This window comes from Formica exsecta, unplaced genomic scaffold (genome assembly GCF_003651465.1).
Source record: "Formica exsecta isolate Colony F162 unplaced genomic scaffold, ASM365146v1 scaffold458, whole genome shotgun sequence".
Taxonomy (NCBI): domain Eukaryota; kingdom Metazoa; phylum Arthropoda; class Insecta; order Hymenoptera; family Formicidae; genus Formica; species Formica exsecta.
In genome coordinates, this window is record NW_021851814.1 from 232352 (window position 1) to 252603 (window position 20252).

General features: G+C 42.5%; 3 protein-coding genes across 4 annotated transcripts in view; 2 read left to right on the top strand and 1 right to left on the bottom strand.

Annotated features, from left to right (window-relative positions):
• Window positions 1-2244: 2244 nt before the first annotated feature.
• On the bottom strand, window positions 2245-8296 carry LOC115240905. Of its 2 annotated transcripts, none has more exons than XM_029816334.1 (9): window positions 8229-8296; window positions 7827-8134; window positions 5573-7295; window positions 5226-5463; window positions 5028-5137; window positions 4680-4926; window positions 4389-4593; window positions 4108-4309; window positions 2245-4037 (listed from the first exon to the last, which is right to left on the bottom strand). In XM_029816334.1, the coding sequence occupies exons 2-9, from the start codon at window positions 8096-8098 to the stop codon at window positions 2451-2453; spliced, it is 4584 nt and encodes a 1527-aa protein (XP_029672194.1). In that variant the 5' UTR covers window positions 8099-8134; window positions 8229-8296; the 3' UTR covers window positions 2245-2450. The 2 variants fall into 2 exon arrangements, with proteins under 2 accessions (XP_029672194.1, XP_029672196.1); XM_029816336.1 differs by having other exon boundaries at window positions 8258-8287.
• Window positions 8297-8964: 668 nt separating this feature from the next.
• LOC115240929 (ATP synthase subunit d, mitochondrial-like) lies at window positions 8965-10308 on the top strand. Its single transcript, XM_029816376.1, has 3 exons — window positions 8965-9175; window positions 9570-9738; window positions 9802-10308. The coding sequence occupies exons 1-3, from the start codon at window positions 9060-9062 to the stop codon at window positions 10024-10026; spliced, it is 510 nt and encodes a 169-aa protein (XP_029672236.1). The 5' UTR covers window positions 8965-9059; the 3' UTR covers window positions 10027-10308.
• A 1334-nt stretch (window positions 10309-11642) lies between these two features.
• Window positions 11643-20252, top strand: part of LOC115240955 (serine/threonine-protein kinase SMG1) — an 18196-nt gene continuing 9586 nt past the window's right edge. The window contains 10 exon segments of the mRNA XM_029816426.1: window positions 11643-11969; window positions 12657-12952; window positions 13037-13263; window positions 13352-13604; window positions 13714-13843; window positions 13939-15274; window positions 15343-15499; window positions 15596-16124; window positions 16221-16408; window positions 16504-20250. Coding sequence (XP_029672286.1) covers window positions 12726-12952; window positions 13037-13263; window positions 13352-13604; window positions 13714-13843; window positions 13939-15274; window positions 15343-15499; window positions 15596-16124; window positions 16221-16408; window positions 16504-20250 — 6794 coding nt within the window. The 5' untranslated portion in view covers window positions 11643-11969; window positions 12657-12725.

Consider the following 20252-nt stretch of genomic DNA (forward strand, 5'->3'; position numbering starts at 1 on the left):
ATTTTATTCATATCCTATTATTTGATTCAAAGAGCACGTGTGCGCAAATAAAATTTATATTATTTTTAAAATAATATAATTGTGCCAGCGCATATTTAACGGGATAAAAGTAGAGATTCCTCTTCCCTTTATAAAAGTTTCTTATAATTGCTATTTTAATTTCATTCTAAATCTAATCGCATAAAATATTCTTTACGGAAACTATCTGGGATGCGGCGATTATCACCAAAGCCACGTTACACGGAGTATTTCTCAATGGAGAGTATAGATCCGAAATAGAAGAATATATATAAGCTAAGAGCTAAATAACAATTCTTAATAATCTTACTTATCACTGACGGACGTGGCACTGGATCACGATGTATCTCTGCTTCTTTTTCAACGACCATTCTATATACGATATACTCATCACACACATCATACTGTTCTGCATATAAACTGCTTATTGAAGGAAGGTAAAGAATAAATAATTTAACAGCTATACAATTACAGAGATAAATTAACTTTCGTCTTTCGATCGTTCTCATGGAATAGATTTTTCTTCGCAAAATCTCGGGCTACTTAATTTTTTTTAAAAAAATAACATCCATTCTAAACATCATGGATGTGTCGTATGCATACTTTTGTGCATATTTATCGCATTAACTGCGTTAATCACGTTACGATCGTCTGCGCCATCATACGATATTACTAATTTCTTTATTTTAATGTCTCTTTTTGTCGAAAAATTTTTCCTTTTCGATTACTCTCTATCTTTCTTATAACCGCATACAGTTTTTATACGTATTTTTAACTTGAACGTTAAATTGTGATTGCGAGAATAAAATATTATTTTGGACTATACTTTATAAATAATGTATGAAAATGGCAGTTTCCATCTGTAACCCGGATATATCACAACGTAAAACTGTGTGCGGACTTAAATCACTAATAACTCCGACATATATAAATTCGTTTAGTGTGAAGATAATAACAAAAAGACCTACAAACACATTTGCGAATGTATGAAATAAAACTTACCGAAGAGATATTGAACCGCCGCGACATTCACAAACGTCAACAAGGATCAATAATAACCGGGATAATGGTGATATCCGGGTCTCGGAGGATGATACGGGGCCGGACTCACGGGATAACTGGGATTATATCCTGGTGGAGGTGGAGGCGGAGACAATATTCGGCCCTCACCGGCATCAGGTACTACATGCGTCGCAGCCGAGCCGGCCGGTTGCGGGCTAGTAATGACGCGAGTGCCGGATCCGTGCAGATGATGCGATCTGGAGAGACTCAGATCGACGCTGTGTCGACCGCCTGGGGTGAGATCTAGACTGACTACCCGCAGAACATCGCTGTGTGACGGATAAGGCGGCGGTGGCGGCGGCGGGGGCGACGACATAGAGTAACTACTCGTTCTGCTGAGATCCACGGTCTGTCGCTCGCCAATGTCATACAGATGATGATGATGGTAGCGTGTATTTTGCACTTGGGCGCTGAAACTGTGATGAAATCCTCTAGCCGACATGTCCAGACCCTGAAGCTCGCCGCTATTGAGCATCAACGGCTCAAAGTTGGATCTTTCGCGAGCAAAATCCTGTTCGCCGAGCGAGTCGTATTTATAAGATGTCGATAGGTCCAGTTGCAACGCCTTCTCCTTTACAGACAGGCTGAGATTCTGCGCCACCGAGTCGCCCTCGTCGCTCGACAGATTATCCGTCGGCACCTGATGATGATGATGTACATCCTGGTAGCGCGGATTCGGAGTGGCCGACGGCGACACCAGGTCTTCTTGCTGCATGTGGATGTAATTCGGCGAAGAGACGCGCGGCAGCTCCTCGTGATGTAGATATTGCTCGATGTTGTGCGTTCTCGAAGCGCTGATATAATCGACCGGTCGGTGAAGATGATAATCCACGTGTAAGTGGCTAGGAGGAGTGTGTCGATCATCCGGCGTCGCCGCAGGCGACATCAGTTCCTCCTGCTGTTGGATATACGAGTCTAGGTGATTCGGCGACCGCGACTGCGGTATTGGCGATTGCAACTGGCTCGAAATGGAGTACAGATTGGCCTCGCGATCGTTGTCTTCCAGAATTGGACTGGACACTGCTCCTATATCCCTCTCGGCGGCGTCCAAGGCTGCCTCCACTAGCAGACTCGCGTTTGCGCTTTCAGTTCTACGATACATGCTCAAGCCCAGTTTATTGCTATCCATCACCAGACTTGGCGCCGTAGTGCGCAATAATGTATGAAAATGGCAGTTTCCATCTGTAACCCGGATATATCACAACGTAAAACTGTGTGCGGACTTAAATCACTAATAACTCCGACATATATAAATTCGTTTAGTGTGAAGATAATAACAAAAAGACCTACAAACACATTTGCGAATGTATGAAATAAAACTTACCGAAGAGATATTGAACCGCCGCGACATTCACAAACGTCAACAAGGATCAATAATAACCGGGATAATGGTGATATCCGGGTCTCGGAGGATGATACGGGGCCGGACTCACGGGATAACTGGGATTATATCCTGGTGGAGGTGGAGGCGGAGACAATATTCGGCCCTCACCGGCATCAGGTACTACATGCGTCGCAGCCGAGCCGGCCGGTTGCGGGCTAGTAATGACGCGAGTGCCGGATCCGTGCAGATGATGCGATCTGGAGAGACTCAGATCGACGCTGTGTCGACCGCCTGGGGTGAGATCTAGACTGACTACCCGCAGAACATCGCTGTGTGACGGATAAGGCGGCGGTGGCGGCGGCGGGGGCGACGACATAGAGTAACTACTCGTTCTGCTGAGATCCACGGTCTGTCGCTCGCCAATGTCATACAGATGATGATGATGGTAGCGTGTATTTTGCACTTGGGCGCTGAAACTGTGATGAAATCCTCTAGCCGACATGTCCAGACCCTGAAGCTCGCCGCTATTGAGCATCAACGGCTCAAAGTTGGATCTTTCGCGAGCAAAATCCTGTTCGCCGAGCGAGTCGTATTTATAAGATGTCGATAGGTCCAGTTGCAACGCCTTCTCCTTTACAGACAGGCTGAGATTCTGCGCCACCGAGTCGCCCTCGTCGCTCGACAGATTATCCGTCGGCACCTGATGATGATGATGTACATCCTGGTAGCGCGGATTCGGAGTGGCCGACGGCGACACCAGGTCTTCTTGCTGCATGTGGATGTAATTCGGCGAAGAGACGCGCGGCAGCTCCTCGTGATGTAGATATTGCTCGATGTTGTGCGTTCTCGAAGCGCTGATATAATCGACCGGTCGGTGAAGATGATAATCCACGTGTAAGTGGCTAGGAGGAGTGTGTCGATCATCCGGCGTCGCCGCAGGCGACATCAGTTCCTCCTGCTGTTGGATATACGAGTCTAGGTGATTCGGCGACCGCGACTGCGGTATTGGCGATTGCAACTGGCTCGAAATGGAGTACAGATTGGCCTCGCGATCGTTGTCTTCCAGAATTGGACTGGACACTGCTCCTATATCCCTCTCGGCGGCGTCCAAGGCTGCCTCCACTAGCAGACTCGCGTTTGCGCTTTCAGTTCTACGATACATGCTCAAGCCCAGTTTATTGCTATCCATCACCAGACTTGGCGCCGTAGTGCGCGAGATCACTTTCTCGCTACCGTCTTTTCTACCGTCCTCGAAATCGTACATATCAGAAGACGGCACCGAGACTGTCGGTAAATGAACGGCGATATCGGACGTAGGCGGCGGATTAAACTCGCCTAGCCACTTTTTGCTACCCTTGCTCTGCACTCTCGACGTGCCGTATAGATCGATCTCCGTCCGCACGTTTTCCATCGTCGTTGTGTCGAGTCCGCTGGATAAAGATGCGGTCGTTTGTGGTGACGGGGTCGGAACCTGCGACTCTTGTTGCTCCGTCTTATATTTGACCATAGCGTTTGCCTCACTCTGGAATGAATCTATAATGGCATTGTGAGCGGGATTCGCCGCCGCTGTCTCAACCTTCAAGCTACTTTCTGAGCTGCATTCGTCCAGAGATGGTAAACTGTTACTGTTATCCTGTTAGAAGAATACACGATGAAAAGAATTCGAAAAGCCAATCGTTACGTAATTATCAAAGACAACTCACCTGTGAATTTCTTCTGCTAGCGTGACTGCTCCTTCCACAAGATATGTCTTCGACGAGACCACCGCTGTAAGCATCAAAGGTATACGCTACGGATCGTTCGATCTTGGGCATCATCTCTTCCGAAAGGCCATGCACTTTCTTATAATGAAACTGTAGACATTGTTTCGTGGTAAAAGCCGCCTTACAGCCATTCTCTTTGCACCTGATAAAGAAGGAAATAATCACATATGTAAACGGTAAACGACTTAGATAAGAAATGATGCTCGGTAACTAAAACTTACTTAAATGGTTTCACGCCGCTGTGAGTCAGCATGTGTATTTTTAAGTTGCTTTTGTTCTGAAACATCTTCCCGCATCGATCGCATGTGGCTGCGGCAACGACGTCTTTGTGATGAACCTCCTTCATGTGCCGTTGCAGAGCCGCGCGAGAACCCAAAAGTTTTAAGCATGATTTACATTGAAATTCCCTGAGCACTTCGGACATATCTGTGGAAAAAATTCAACGCATAAGAAACGTGAAAAAAAAATAACATGCAAATATAATGTATCGCGAATCGTCAACGCGCTCTTACCGCTGTGCATCCTTTTGATGTGTACTTTTAGTTTTTGCGGCTGACAAAATTTGCGACCGCAAAAATCGCACAGCGGCCGCGACCGTTGCGGATTCTGTGCGCATCCGTAAGTCCTATGCATATCCAAATAATTCAGTCTTAAAAAGAATTTTTTGCAGTATTGGCATTGATATGCGCCGCGACCTCCGTGCAATTCTGCCGCGTGTTTCATGATATTATCCTTGCCGAGAACTGCGGCGCCGCAAACCTAAAACCGACAGGATTTGTTTCAGTACAACAATAAATAAAGTAAGTACCATATGGCAGGTATATTAATTTATTTTAATATATATTCAAGTATTAAAATACCTTGCAATGATATTTTCTTATGGTTAAACTATAATTTGTGTCGTGAAAGATGCAACAATGCAATCGATAATATATCGGGTGGGCGAAATTGAGGTTGCACCCTCCGCAATCTGAAAGTGATATGAGTGTGGAATAGATCATATAAACTAGTTCATAAGATCATATTAACTTATTTACTTTGACATATAACCTACATACTTGTTTTATCTATTTTATTCTTTCTCGTCCAGGTGGAAGACTGCGAGTCTGCCCAATAAGTGAGCTCCATCCCCGATATAATATTCTGAGTCGTAACAAAATGCAGCTCGCCTTGTTTTGTCGTAAGCATTGCGACGTTCCTCTTCTCCTTCGTTTCAGCAGGTCTAAGGTATCTAATCCAATTACTTTTTAATGGATCTGTAGTACTGATATATACACTTTTCCCATTATTATCTATCTGAAAAGAAATAAATTCTTTGCCGTAAAAATTATTCTCGTAACGAGAGTATATTGTAATAAATATATTATACAAAGATCGCACAATCAAATCGAAGTAATGATAATACCTCCCAAATATGACGCATGGAGAAATCATCCGGGATATCCATTTCTTTAACTGACGTGCCGACGAGTGGGCCCAATCTGGCGCGTATCGGGATCGGGCTCTTGGCGTAGATGCTGAGACCGTGATCGGTGTTCGCGATCTTCAGCTCGAGACAATCCGGCAGAGAGTCCCTCGCGTACAACGGCCGATCAACGTCCACCAGCAACTGTTTCTCTTCTCTCGGCGCTTTCGATTTGGTCTTACATTGTTCACTGGAGGTCAGCGGCTCGTCGTCCGACTCGAAGCCATCGTCCGCCAATCGGCCGTAACCCTCCGACATCGGATCTTTCGACTTGATGGCCTTCGTTATCTCTGTGTTCTCCTTATGCTTGTTCAGCCACTCCTCGTACGAGATCGCGTCGATTATCGTGTGTAGCGGTTCCGTAAAAGGGCACACATCCTGCAAGTGTGGAACTTCGCATTCCTGACAGAGCTTAATTTTGATTGCGAGTCTCTGCGGCTCCGATATTACGCCGTCGGTATTGTCAGCGATTTTTCCGGATCCTACCGTCGATGACGGCACCTCGACTTCAGGCGTACACACGTCCTGCGTCTCTTCCTGAACGATACCGTCCTGCGGCGCCTTCCGTACATCATGGTGTTTCTTGGTTTTGTGCTCGTTCGTGTGTTTGTGCTTCTTTCGCCGATGCTTGAACGTCGACGTCTCGTCCGAAGCGTTATTTTCGGAAGTATCCTTCGCGGAATTCTTTCCGACTTGTTCGTCGTGACGCAGTCGCTTCCGTTTCCTCTTCTGCTTGCGATCCTCTGAGTCTTTTGATTCGTCATCCTTCTGGGACGCGTCATAGAAAGTTACTTCCTCGTAACCCTGCGATTCCGCGTAATGCGCCGCGCTCGTCTTGTTTTGAGATTTTGAAGTCTTTTCAGGTGCGTCCGCAGCTTGTGCCTCTACGGTATCGTTGATGTTAGATACTGGATTTAATAAATATTCTACGTCCTCGTTTGGATCCTCGGCTTTACACTCGTGTTTCGGAAGGGACGACGACGCCGCCGCATCGTTAAAATTTACCTTCGTAATTCTATCATCCTCTAAGGTATCCCTTGTCGATTCACCGGATGCATCAATGGCTCTCGCGTCGCATCCGGCATTATTATTCCTCGTATTATTTACATCATTTATAAATCTTACATTATCTATGTGCTCAGTCTTCGTCGTAACGGATTCAACGTCCTTTGTATTGATTCCGAAGCTTACGTCTAGTTTTAATTTAGTGTCTAACTCACTGACTACCGTCGTCTCGCAATTGTCCAAGTCTTTGTTTTCTAGTGAAGTACAGTTCTGCACGTCCAACGTATTCTCGTTGGTGTTTTCGGATCCATTCAGTCCGATGGAGCCGCCGTTCTCGGCGCCGTTCTTCGAATGCCGCCGTTTCTTTCGTTTGTCTTTGTGATGTTTTGTCTTGTTCTTATGATGTTTCGATCTCGAACTACGTCGCACATGCAACTTGATCGCGTCATTTAGCACTTTCGACGACACGCTCTCACTTATCGTACTGGGAGAATGTATCTCGACGATATTCGACACGGGATCTTGCCTTCTCAAACTTCTGCGAACAGGCTCCTCCTTTTCCTCTTCCTCGTCTGTTTCAATCTTGAGAGCTTCCTCATCATCATCCCTGACCTGACTTGCCTTCCAATCCTCTGCTCCATTGCACTTATCGTCTTGCCTGTGTATTAAAAATTTAAATATATTAGAGATTGTTATCTGGATATGAAACTAATTATATATGAATCAATGAAAGAGTAAATGTGTAAGCAAAAATATATTGGAGGCCACAATTTTATTGTCTAAGAGAGTGTTGATAGAAATGATGTGGATGTATTCAACTTTAAAACTTAAAAACTTGCGATTGCGGCTAATATTCCCGCGTATCGAGAGCGAACGTCGCGCGATTTTCAAAAGGCCGCGGCGCGATATCGCGCGCCTTCCGCGACAATCCGGTATCGATCCGGCTTCGGCGTCGCGCTCCTCGCATCTCCTCCATCCGTACGTCGTCTCCCGCAAGATGGCGATTCGACGAGACGCGTCGGGTGACAGTAGGGGGAAAGCCCCGTACGCGTGACAGCTAGGTCCTGTCACGCGTTGATCGAAATGTTCGAGATCCGCGCGTCTGTCGGCGTCGTTATCGGGCCGTATATACGGTAACCACGGTCGACGACGATGACAGCGGTGAGGCGTGAGCCATGATGAAACGTACCTGGTGACGGAGGTAGCGACCGAGTCGGCGAGATCCAGCAAGTACACCGCGACATCCTCGTCCGTCGTCAGGCCCAGGCGTTTCCTCAGCGATAGCCAACGCTTGCCGTTGATCGCGCCGATATGTACGCTGCGAAAGTGCTCGGCCACTTCCGGAACGATCGTCGTCGCGCCGGGCAGCGCGACGCAGCTTCCGTGCGGTTGCTGCTCCTGCTGCTGGACGCTTCTCGTGTTCCCCGGCTCCCTCACATGCCGCGTGCCCTTCTTCGGCATAACTACATCGTACAGATTCGGCCGCAATCAGATCGGCTACGGGATATAGAGAGAAAGAGAGAGATAGAGAGAGACGGGACGAATCCGTGACGGGCCCTGCGAAAGGGCACCTCCGCAGGAGGACGCGCACCGATATTATCCTATCCTCTTTATGCTCACCGCCGCCTGCCACCGCCACGCCGCGTCGCCCACTCCGCCCACCCTCGCGCGCGCGCCGTCCCCCCTCCCTCGAGCGGTAAACCAGCTCGATGCGTCTCTCTTTTTCGCGCTCCATCTCCGTCTCTCGTTCGGCCCGTCCATTCTATTTTATCGATCCCCGCGGCCGCGAGACGCAACGCGCAACGCTCCCCGCCATCCGTGATTCGGCGCCGACTTTTATGATCGACATTCGACTCGGTGGCCGCCTATCGGTGCGTTGAAAAAATCTCCGTACACCGAGAAATGAATAATCTGTAGTTAAACAAGGAAACTGAAGGGAGAGAGATGCAAATATGAAAGAGAGAGAGAGAGAGAGAGATTGATCATTTCGATGAAGAACGATAATAATAATTATTATTATAATTATATATAAGATGTCTTCAATGTCCTTTTATACACGAAATAAATATATGAAATATTTCTTTTACATCCATAACAATTTTGTTGGCTCTAAAAAGAAGAATCAATCAGCAACAATCACTTTCGATTGCTTTCTCTGCTGAACGCGATCTTTGCCTGATGACAATCACATCGGCTTTTGCGCATGCCCAGAAATGAGTTCTTTTTTTAGTGCTTCTCATAAACACTTTGGTCGCGAGCAAATTGACCAACCAAATTGTAGGAAAAGCGATCCACGTAAAATGTTGGCGTGGCCGCTCTCAAGATAGAAGTTTAATGTCTATGCTTGTGTGATCAGCTGGTGTCTAGTATCGTAACTTGTCGGCTTGTCTCGCTCTCGGGAAGGTACGATAGCGCGGAGAAAATGTCACGCAGGGCGATTAAAGCGATTAATTGGGCGACGCTCGCCGAAAGAATTCCGGAGGCGGAAAAAAACACATTTGCCGCCTTCAAAGCCAAGTCTGACCAGCATCTGCGACGGTCAGTAAATATATGTATCATTCTTTTCAAGATTCATATGTGAGCTATTATATAACGCGATTGGATCTTATTTTTAATGAAAATGATACAGGAAAATTACGGGATTATAATTCTTTACGATAATTAAGTATGTTATGGGAAAAAATGATGAACATATTCTTTAACTCGTTACTATTTACCAAGAATAGCAATTTCATATACATAACCTTCGTTGGAGAGAATAACTTTGCTGTAATAATATATTCAATATTTATTAAAGCATTACATATAACTCTTATCAATTTTTTATAAAATATTTTTAAAATTATTATATTATTGATATGTTTAAAAAATAAGAAAGGTGATATATTGATATTATAATTTATATTATGGATTTATATTCTGATATTTGTAGAATGACTGCAAACCCAGAGGCACCTCCGAAAATTGATTGGGTATATTACAAGAAGAATATTGCTTTATCTGGATTAGTCGATAAATTTCAGAAGGAATACGAATCCTTTGCAGTGCCATATCCATCGGATAAATATACTTCGCTAATTGAGGCTCAGGAAAAGGAAATGGTAATGATTAAAATTGTGAAATGTTACATTTATCATTTTTTCTAAACTATGAATGTATTGCAGTTTGCTCAAATCGAGCAATTTATTAAAGAGTCGAACGAACGCATTGCCTCTGCCAGCAAGGAAGTCGAAAGAGTAAAGAGTTTGTTGCCATTCTCTGAAATGACAATGGAAGATTTCCACGACTTCTATCCAGATCAGGCTATACGATCTGATAAACCAACAATTTGGCCGCACACGCCCGAAGTACAGCCAGAGAACGAGAAAGGAAAACCAGCACATCATTAACATACTATAAATACTCAAAATGAAATGTAAAATGTAGTCATAATTTACTTCTAGCATATGACTCAAAACTATGTATGCTAAGTTGAAAAATAATATTGTCCTTTATCTATGTTATTGTCATCATATGCATCTAAAAGTAAATTTATGTATCTATAGATATGTTAATCTTTTGTACAACAAAACCTTTACATATATATTATATACATCTAAACGGAATGCAAATACACAACTGCTGTCAGGTCACGTGTACTGGTTAAATAAAAGTATTAGGTGCACAAATAAGTTACCGCCGTTTTTTATCAAAAATTGGGCATTTATTGTGAAAGAACGGAACCTAATGTTTTATTTGAAGTATTGTCCATCGCTTGCCACTACTTTTTCCCATCTTTCTGGCAGCATACGGATACCACGTCGGAAGAATGCTTCATCTTTTGAGGCTATCCACGAATCGACCCAATTTTTGGTATCTTCATATGACTCAAAACTCGACATTTTCGCCACAGATGTCTATACTAAACCTAGATCGCTAACTTCGGGCTTTGACGTATGAAAATCAATGGCTGTGGCCAGCCGGATTTCCGGTTTCGGCCATGACACCTTACAATAAAATGGCGGCGATGCGTGTGTAGTGCATGTATGTGATACCCGACGTGTGTTAGTGTTTGTGCGTTCTGGAAAGATGCCGAGCAGTTGCATTCCGAAATGCAAAAATACTACAAGAAATGGTTTTTATTTATTTAGGTAAGAGAGTAAAAGGCATTCATTTTTAATAAATATTCGAATTTTATAATATTTGAAGGTTATTTCAATAAAATATATATCATATAAAAATATATATCATATTTTTCAATTAAAAATTGTAAGATCAATTCATTAAAAAATGGTTCATTCAGTTTTTATTAAAAGTTCATTAAAAAATTTGTAAATTTAAGCGGCGTGCGTTTAAAATAATAGCAATAGCTGACAAAAAGCGGGAGCAGCCATTTTGTTGTAAGGTGTCATGGCCGAATCCTGAAATTCGGCCGGCCACAGCTCTTTTGACGAGGTTAGCGATCTAGTAGTAGTATAGATATCTGTGATTTTCGCACACAAAAGAATATATTATACTGATAAAAAATCATTAATATTTTAAGGTTATGTTATTGACTGATGTCCAATAATTCTAAATCTTACGATAAGGACGTTTTACATCTGACAATTTTAACCATAACTTACTGGTGGCGCCAACTTTTGTCAAACGGCGGAAACTTATTTGTACACCTAATAATTAATTATATTAAATTAAATATATAAAACTAGAACATTATAAGTGTGTGCTACACACAAGGTTTAAGTTTTAAAATTTCTCAAAGATTTTTGCTTTAGCGATATATTACTGAAAATAAAATATTCTAATTTTATTCATTATTTCTCCGAAGAAAGAAAGGTTGATCGGTCATAAATCATAAGTCGCGCGTTATTCCCTAGAGTTGCAAAATATGCAAAGGCCATTATGCAAGTCTTCAAAATATTAACGAAAAACAAAAATTCCTATACTGGCTCTCATACAGTTATCGTCCAATTGCTTTTTCATTGTAAGATAATATGGGATAAAAATTCATTGCGATGGTTCAACATCGCGAAATATGTATCAGCGTAAAATCGACAAGGAAACGGAAGTAATCGGAAAGAGGGAGTCTCGAATTTTCGGACGCTCAGCTGAGAGAGACGAAAACTCTCTAGAAGAAATCTGTATGGTGGCATGGCACGACGTGCTGGACATGGTGGGGTGAAAATCCAAGCCAGTGAAACACCGAATGTGTTCTCTCATAACCTCTGAAATCAGCATTTTCGAGCTTGTACACTTTTCGCGAGACACGGTACACGAAAGCGACAAGTTTCGCTGGCTTTCTTCCGATTTTATGCGACCGGCATCTTATCTACGCGTGATTTGCCCGAGATAGGTGAGGAGTGACTTATCCTAAGCACAAGCGTTTTCATATATAAAAGAGTTTCGGAGCGTGGAGGAAGTGGAGTAGGAGGCGAAGGAGGGTAACGTTATCAGCAACAGATGCTGTTTGTGTGAAAGATGCAATTAATATCGAAAACGCGATATTACTCTTCAAACTGATTACGACTCTCGCTAATAATGCCCACGTGCTTTCCCGCGCAGAATTAATGACCCTTGGAAAATTTCATGATAGAATCCGTCTATTAAACACACATGTAAACTCAGATATAAAAAAGAAGTCGAAATAATAACAAGTTGCTGCTAGCTTTTCTCCAATACTCTAACTTTAAAAAACACTTGCTTATTTTTGTACTAAAAGGTGTGGAATAGCATTAATAAATAGGATATTTTGAGACTTGAACAAATTCTTTCTCTTTTTTGATAATTTAAAATATTAAACAGTACATTTTATATACAATTAAGTATTTTCACCGTATATGACTTGCTATTTGTTTGGTATAATTGTATACGCAAATAGAACATTTTTATACTTTTGTAAGTGAATCCAATATAGATTATTTTTTCTTGCAGTACAGTATATAAAATATTCTCACTTGTTACAAAAAATGTTGATTTGTAAAAAATTATAACTTGTCACATTTGTATATTTACCTTTTTTTTGATGTTATTGATGAATCAGGTAACTATAGGTAACTACAAGTTACATCTATAAAGTGTGGGTCATGCAGACCACTTGCAGAGTAATGTAATGAATAGCTGTGGGAACTCTAATATTAGCACGAGGCTACGTGGTTCCAAGTGTGCCGAGACTCAAGAAGAGTCTATAAATCAAGTAGAGGAGATAGAGAAAGAAGACAGTGGCGTGATAAGTGGTTACAGTATAAACGATCTTAATGTACCACGTAGCACCCTGGTTATCTGTCAACGAAACTCCAATTATTCTTCAGATCACGGCTTTGCCAGATTTAAGCCAAGGTTTTTTTCCTTCATTTAATTAATAGTATATTATCGCAATATCTTATCAATTAAGGATCATTTACAATAAACTCTTTGTGATAGACTCAACAGTGTTCCAAGAAATGAATTTCGAATGGCGCGCGGTGGCAGCTCTGCAGATCGTGCCAGAGGTGGAACGCGTGGTAGAGGAGGTTTCAAGAAAGGCCTCAATGATCGCGAGTCAAATTCAGAGTCCAGCTATCACTCTACATCTAGATCCAAGTTTCAAGAATCGTTGAAAAATCACGAGAATGCACAAGGCAAATACTATGACGATAAAAGAATAAATGGTAATAAATGGTTAATAAATAACTTACTTTTGTTTTTGTGATATGCACAAATTTTATTTTTTGATAAAATTTTGGTTATTTATTCTAGAGGACTCGAGAATTTCCAAACTATTGCGACGACTGTGTCGCGAAGATGATTACGATCACTTCATGGTGCTTTGCAAGCAAGTACAAGAGGGTATTCTTGCACCTGAAAATCAACGTTATATACGACGGAACTTGGAACTTATTTGTGAGAATCTGTTAGATATTTTGCATTCTGGCCCTGGTCAGGAAGCAAAACAACAGATTGCAAAATGTTTGGGTCGAATCGGATATGTGGTAGAACAAGATTTTAAAAGGTATATCATAATCGAGTATTTAATTTGTGAAATATATATTCTTTATTTCTTTATACATCTACATTTAATATAATGGTACAAAATTACAAAACTTATATATAATTTTTAGATATATGGACTGGACCTTCAATAAATACTCTTTGGAACGTAAAGATGATATAAAATGCTTACTAATAAAATCAATTAGCGAGACACTCAAGATGGATGTCGAGACATCTAAATTGAAAGACTTCTCTGTGGTAAATAACATTTATATAAGAATTAATAAAATAATCAACTTTTTTGTTTCTCTGCATAACAATGATTATTAACTGCAACGATGTTTGCATTATAGCCGATGATGTCCCAATTACAATCGATATTGGAAAATGTCGATAGAGCAGATTTATTGATGGCGACTGTCGATGCTATATTACTCATCATAGATTCTTACCCAGAGACATTCACGAATCACTTTCGCGATACTGTGGACATACTTGTAGGTTGGCACATTGATTCTACGCAACAAAAGTCCGTCGTTCTTTACGCGAGTCGATGTTTGCAAAAGCTGCGCTCATTCTGGATATCAGATCTGCAATTTACACTGACGTTGCTAGGTCAATTCTTGGAAGATATGGAAGGCTATGATGAGGAATTGAGTTCACCCGAGTCCGGTCGTATCTCACCCGGTGATGATGGATCTCCGACACCAAGGGAATGTATTCTAAAGATCACATCTTTAATATCCGTTTTTAACACAGTAACGAAGAGCATATCCGAGCATTTAAATCCAAATCTTGCACCCAGCGTACAATGGTCTTTTTTAACAGATTGTCTATCAAAGATGCTAAAGACTGTTGTTAAAGCGATTGAATTCGAAGAAGAGAATGACGTTTGGCCCAAAATCATATCTAACAACACAGAGGACTTGATTAAATGTATAAAAAACGTCAATTCGTCGCAAAAACACATTGAAATGCTCTCCAAGCATTTCAGTAAAGATGAGATTACGGAGGAAAATCTCGTCAAGATGATGAAGTCACTGATTATAAATAAAAAGAATGATAAGAAAAATTCTAAGATAGTTTCTGATAAAGGTGCTCTATCCAAGGAAAAGGGACAGTTGTTAATGAACTTGCTGCGATCGATGGAACCGAAAGTCAAACAGATCGATTTATCGGAAGAGAAGGAGGAATTGATCGTCGTCGCAAATGAATGCGCTTTCTTGCTCCTCGGTTATCTTCAAAGTCGCATAGCAAAAAACCATGAACTTCTCTATAAATTCATCGATCTTCAATTGCAGAGGGTCAATATCTTTTGGGACGATACTATTATCTCAATGTTAACTATCATATCGAAAATAATAAAGGAAGTGTCTGCGAATTTGCCGTTAGAGTTGGTGCACACACTGCTCGGCAAGAATTCGGCGTTGCTGAAATTAAGATTCCGAAATTCCATCCCCATTCAAAACGCATGTTTGGGCGTATATCACAGCCTTCTCAGTTTGAAGAATATTCCATTATTGCAGGAATCTTATCGCTATATACTAGCGGATTTGGAGATTGCTTATAGGCTTATATTACCCGATATGGACAGCTTAGTTGTAGACAATCCGTTAAACGATTTGAATTATACAAAGAGCGATATTGAGATTATAATTACGTTTATACTTCTTGCGCTTTCGGATATAGGTGAGCGAATAACACCAACAATATATTTACAACTATGAAATTTTTTATGTGCAACGATTTCTTTTTAGCAAATGCGAGTAATTCGATTATCGGAATGTGGGCTTTAAAGCCTAGTATCCTCGAGCTTCTTGCAGTTAAATTAAAACCATACGACACTGCACTGTCTACAATCAGCCCATTTTTGCAATATAGTATTTTGTATTTGCTTTATGCGCATTGCTCCAGGTAAGATAAAATTTCTTAATCTCTTTTAATAGAGGAATCCAGAAATTCCAATTGCGTGTAACAATAAATAAATTTTCAATAATTAACTTATTGCAGGTACAATCACTTTGTTCCAAGTTCTAGCTTGATAACTGGCAGTACCGCTTGTCGACCGATGGATATGTTTCCTGGAACTTTAGATGTACCGACCACATCACCTACTAGCGGCCATTTATCTATAATTCTCAATCTGATAGCCAAGACGTACAACAAAAGGACGCCCGTACGAATTTTACTTCTTTTGTCCAGTTGGTTGCAAGAGATTTGCATACAATCCGAAAAATACATCGGGATTTTGAGTAAAACTCAGGAGTGCCAGAATATCATTGCGAGTTTAATTAATTGCGGCGCTACAACCAATGATGACATTGCGAGCGCAGTATGCAATCTCTTGGAGATCTTGATGACTGCGAAGAAGGTGGAATGGAAGCAAGAGACTTATTCGAGTATCATAGATCTAGCGACGTTGCATTTAACATCATGCAATAAAACAATCCGCGAGAAATACGGCTCACTACTAATGTGTATGCCCATTAATATTGTTATACCAAAATTGAATAAAGAATATTTATTCTCAGACACTAAGGTAAGAGCTTCAAGTTCTAAATAAAGCAGCATATACATACAGATGAAAGTAACATTTTGTTCTAATTTTTAATTCAAATTTTTATTTTGAATGCAGAAAATACGAGAAATTGAAACATATTCGACAGAATCATTGATACTTGCTCAGAGATTACACATGCGAGGTAATAATAATGGGGAATTATTGGCGCAACATTTCAAAACATATATGGCATTCCTACTGCAAGAGCATTACCTCGACGCGGCCGGTTTGTCGGAAATATTTAGTCTATGCTGGCCAGCTGTGTAAGTATCTTTTAGAAATTATTTTGTTATAAATGTAGGATATGAGATATAGAATGTGAGAATATATATTTATCATATATATAAAACATTTCCAGATCGGAAAATGAAACTACGGCGAGGATATATGACTTGGCACTGGCAAATTGTTCATTCCTGTTCTTCTGGAGCGGTTTTGAGGCGGCGCAACATTGCGTGCTCAACAAGCTCCGCACGTTTCTAGGGAAACCACAGGAGACATTCACGTCGATCGAGAGTGCTCTGAAAATTCTGGCTCGCGAGATATCGTACAGCACAGACGTGATAATAAAGAAGGAAAAGCCAAGCTTGGATCGCATGTTGCACGAGCACACGCGGGTACGGCTTTTTATAGAGTTCCTGGAACATCTGGAAAGAGTTATTCACAATGCAGCAGATGGTTGCGCGATGGCGCTTTTGCCGTTATCGAAGCCAGTCAGAACCTTTTTCCATACGAATAAATCGACGTGCAAAGAGTGGTTGAATCGCATACGACTAGCTTTGTGCGTCGTCTCGTTGCACTCAGGCCTGGCGACGAGCGCGTTGCGAAACGGTCAGAGGCTGCTGGAAGATTTGAGTAACGCCGATAGTACGCAAGGTATAGAGTTTGAGAGGGCAACGTTGTGGACGGCGCAGGCGATGGTCGCACTGAATGAGGCAGAAGCCTTGCAAGGACTCTATGCGTATGCCAAGACAAAGGACAGACAGTTTCCGTGGCTGAAAGCTGCGATGGAAGAGGCCGCCGGACACTACGAATCGGCGGTGCAGGGCTACAAGCAGATAATCGACGAACAGACACACGCTAAAACGGATGATGACGAAAATTCCAAAGCTACGAGACTCGAAAGTGACAATCAAGTGCTGGGTTTTTGCATGCAGCGACTTTCCAATTGTTATAAAGCGGTCACCGATTGGTCCGGATTAGTAGACTGGAAATTACAAGAGAACGATATATTGACACAAGAAAGAAATATTGTTTTGCGAAAACAAATTGCGGAAAATATCGTGCCGCAGCAGGCGGATTGTTTGAAGAAGTTTGAAGAGGGTGAACTGATCAGCTTAGATGAACTGACGAATTGGAATCTGCTGGATGACGAGAAGAAGAATAATTGGAGTTGTGCAAATGCGCTGAGTGAATGCAGCAATAGTCTAATGAACATTGCGTTGAGGATTCGCAGTAATGAGTATAAAGACTCGTTCGAAAACGTTATCGAGAGATGCGAGAAGGTCGCGGCTAAGACAATGCAAGACAGTTTGCGAAATGTACCTTCGGAGTATCTCAATGACGCTATATTGCTTCAGTATTCCGCGACGGGACTGAAGAATCTGTTATGCGGTAAAAATGACAAAAACGTTTTTGAATTGTACAAAATCGATAAGATCAATCATATTAACTCGAACGTTTTAACGCAAGTCTTGTGGTGGTCCAAGTATTTTGACCAATCATCCGACAACAGTTCCACGGAGGTGGATAGTCTACGATTACACGTCATTAGAACGGCTAGGAAGGAAGGCAATTTTAATTTAGCGAAACGAGAGATAGTTAAGTATTTTAAAATGGAGCAAAATTTGATCCAATTGAAAAATTCGACCACTACTTGCACTTTTGCCGATATCACGAATAGCATGTTGAACGGGCCTGTTCACGTGAAATGGACCAAGAATAGCATGCATGCATTCAGAGAATTTTCAAAATTGCTGTACGACATGGAGAACACGAACGAGGCGTTGAAGATATGCTGCGTAACTTCTTTGGGAATTTCGCAGGCGATCGTCAACGGTGAGCAATCCGCCGATTTGCGAGAGATGGGAACCAAGCTTTTGCTTACCCTGGGTAAATGGATACAGCAGGACATGAATGTAAAAGACAATCCACAGTTAGAGGAATTGCTCAGATTCGAAGCCGTGCATAACGATGGTCTGATGGATAAATTGTTCGGTGACACGATCGATTTGATCCCGACATCGGATATGATAATTGGCAAACTGATGCAGCTCGGTGTGAATCAGTGTCCGGATCTTCCGCACGCTTGGTCAAATTTCGCCGCATGGTGCTACAAATGGGGTCGAAAAATCGTGGATAATTCCAACTCTGGTCAATTGACGGATACCGATCGGTTCAATATACAGTCTTTACTGCCAATGGATATGGCCGAGGCCGATCTCAACACCGTTTTCTGCATACTCGGCCAGAATAAAACTATACCCGAGGATGAGGGCGACATAGACACGAACGACGTGAACACGTCCGACATGATAGAAAATCAATTGAGAAACCTGCCGGTGCTGAATCACGCCGGCAACGAGCATCTTCTCGGTATGCTGGTCGATATCTGGCGACAGGCACAGAAGAGGATCTACTCGTACTATGAACTCTCGGCAAATGCATATTTCAAGTACTTGCAATTAGCCAATAACGAGAGCAACGAGTGCGATACCATCACGGCAACGTTGCGACTATTGCGGCTCGTGGTAAAGCACGCATTGGAACTGCAGAACGTACTCGAGGCCGGTCTCTCGACAACACCGACCGCGCCTTGGAAGGAGATTATACCGCAGTTATTTTCGAGGCTCAGCCATCCTGAGGCGTACGTGAGGACTCAAGTGTCCGAGCTGTTATGCCGTGTGGCGGAAAATTCTCCGCATTTGATTATATTCCCGGCCGTGGTGGGCGCCGTTTCAGGCCAGAAGACCTACGACAAAGTCGTCTACGAGAAACCCAACGACAACGATAATTCGCAAAACGAATTGGACTCGAATGCCGCTGAAGAGGACGAGGTCGTCGCTTCGTACAACGACGAGCACGAAGGTTTTATGGATTCCTGTTTCTCGCAATTGGTCGATTGTCTTTCGAGTCGCATCCAGGATTCGATAGTCCAGGTGAAGGTGCTGGTGAAGGAGCTCAGACGAATCACTTTGCTGTGGGATGAATTATGGCTGGCGACTTTGTGCCAGCATCACACGGAGATCACCAAGCGATTCGAGCAGCTGGAGATCGAGATTCAGCGGGTGCAGAATAACGTCTGGCTTGCGCCCGAAGAGAAGGACAAACTGATTGCGGAAAAACATAGAATTATTCTAAAGCCGATCACGTTCATATTGGAGAATCTTCTTTCTATGACATCCGTACCTGCCGAGACTCCGCACGAGAGAAACTTTCAGGAGAAATTTGGCGCTTCCATAGAGGAGGTGATAAACCGATTGAATAATCCCAAAAATCCGGCGAAACCGCAAATGGCTAGTTTGGCATTGAAGCATTTGGAAACCAAATTGGCACAACGCGTGCACCGACGGACCGCTTATTCCCTATCGATGATGGATATCAGCCCTATCCTAGCCAATCTGAAGAACACATGCATCGCCATGCCGGGCGTCGCTGCTATCGATAATAAGATCGTCACAATCATGTCGGTGGACAACAATGTTCAGATTCTGCCGACCAAGACGAAACCAAAGAAGCTAATATTCCACGGTTCCGACGGTCATGTTTATACGTATCTGTTTAAGGGATTAGAGGACCTGCACCTAGACGAGAGAATAATGCAATTTCTAAGCATATGTAATACCATGATGTCGAAAAACAGTGACACAAAGACATATAGGGCGCGACATTATTCAGTGATTCCGTTGGGTCCCAGATCCGGTCTCATTCAGTGGGTCGACGGCGTGACGCCATTGTTCATACTCTACAAACGATGGCAGCAGCGCGAATGCGCTATGAGCAGCAAAACCGGTGGCGGAAATTCAACGATTATGCGACCATCGGAACTGTTTTACAACAAATTGACGCCGTTGCTGAAGGAGTGTGGAATCGGCTTGGAGAATCGGA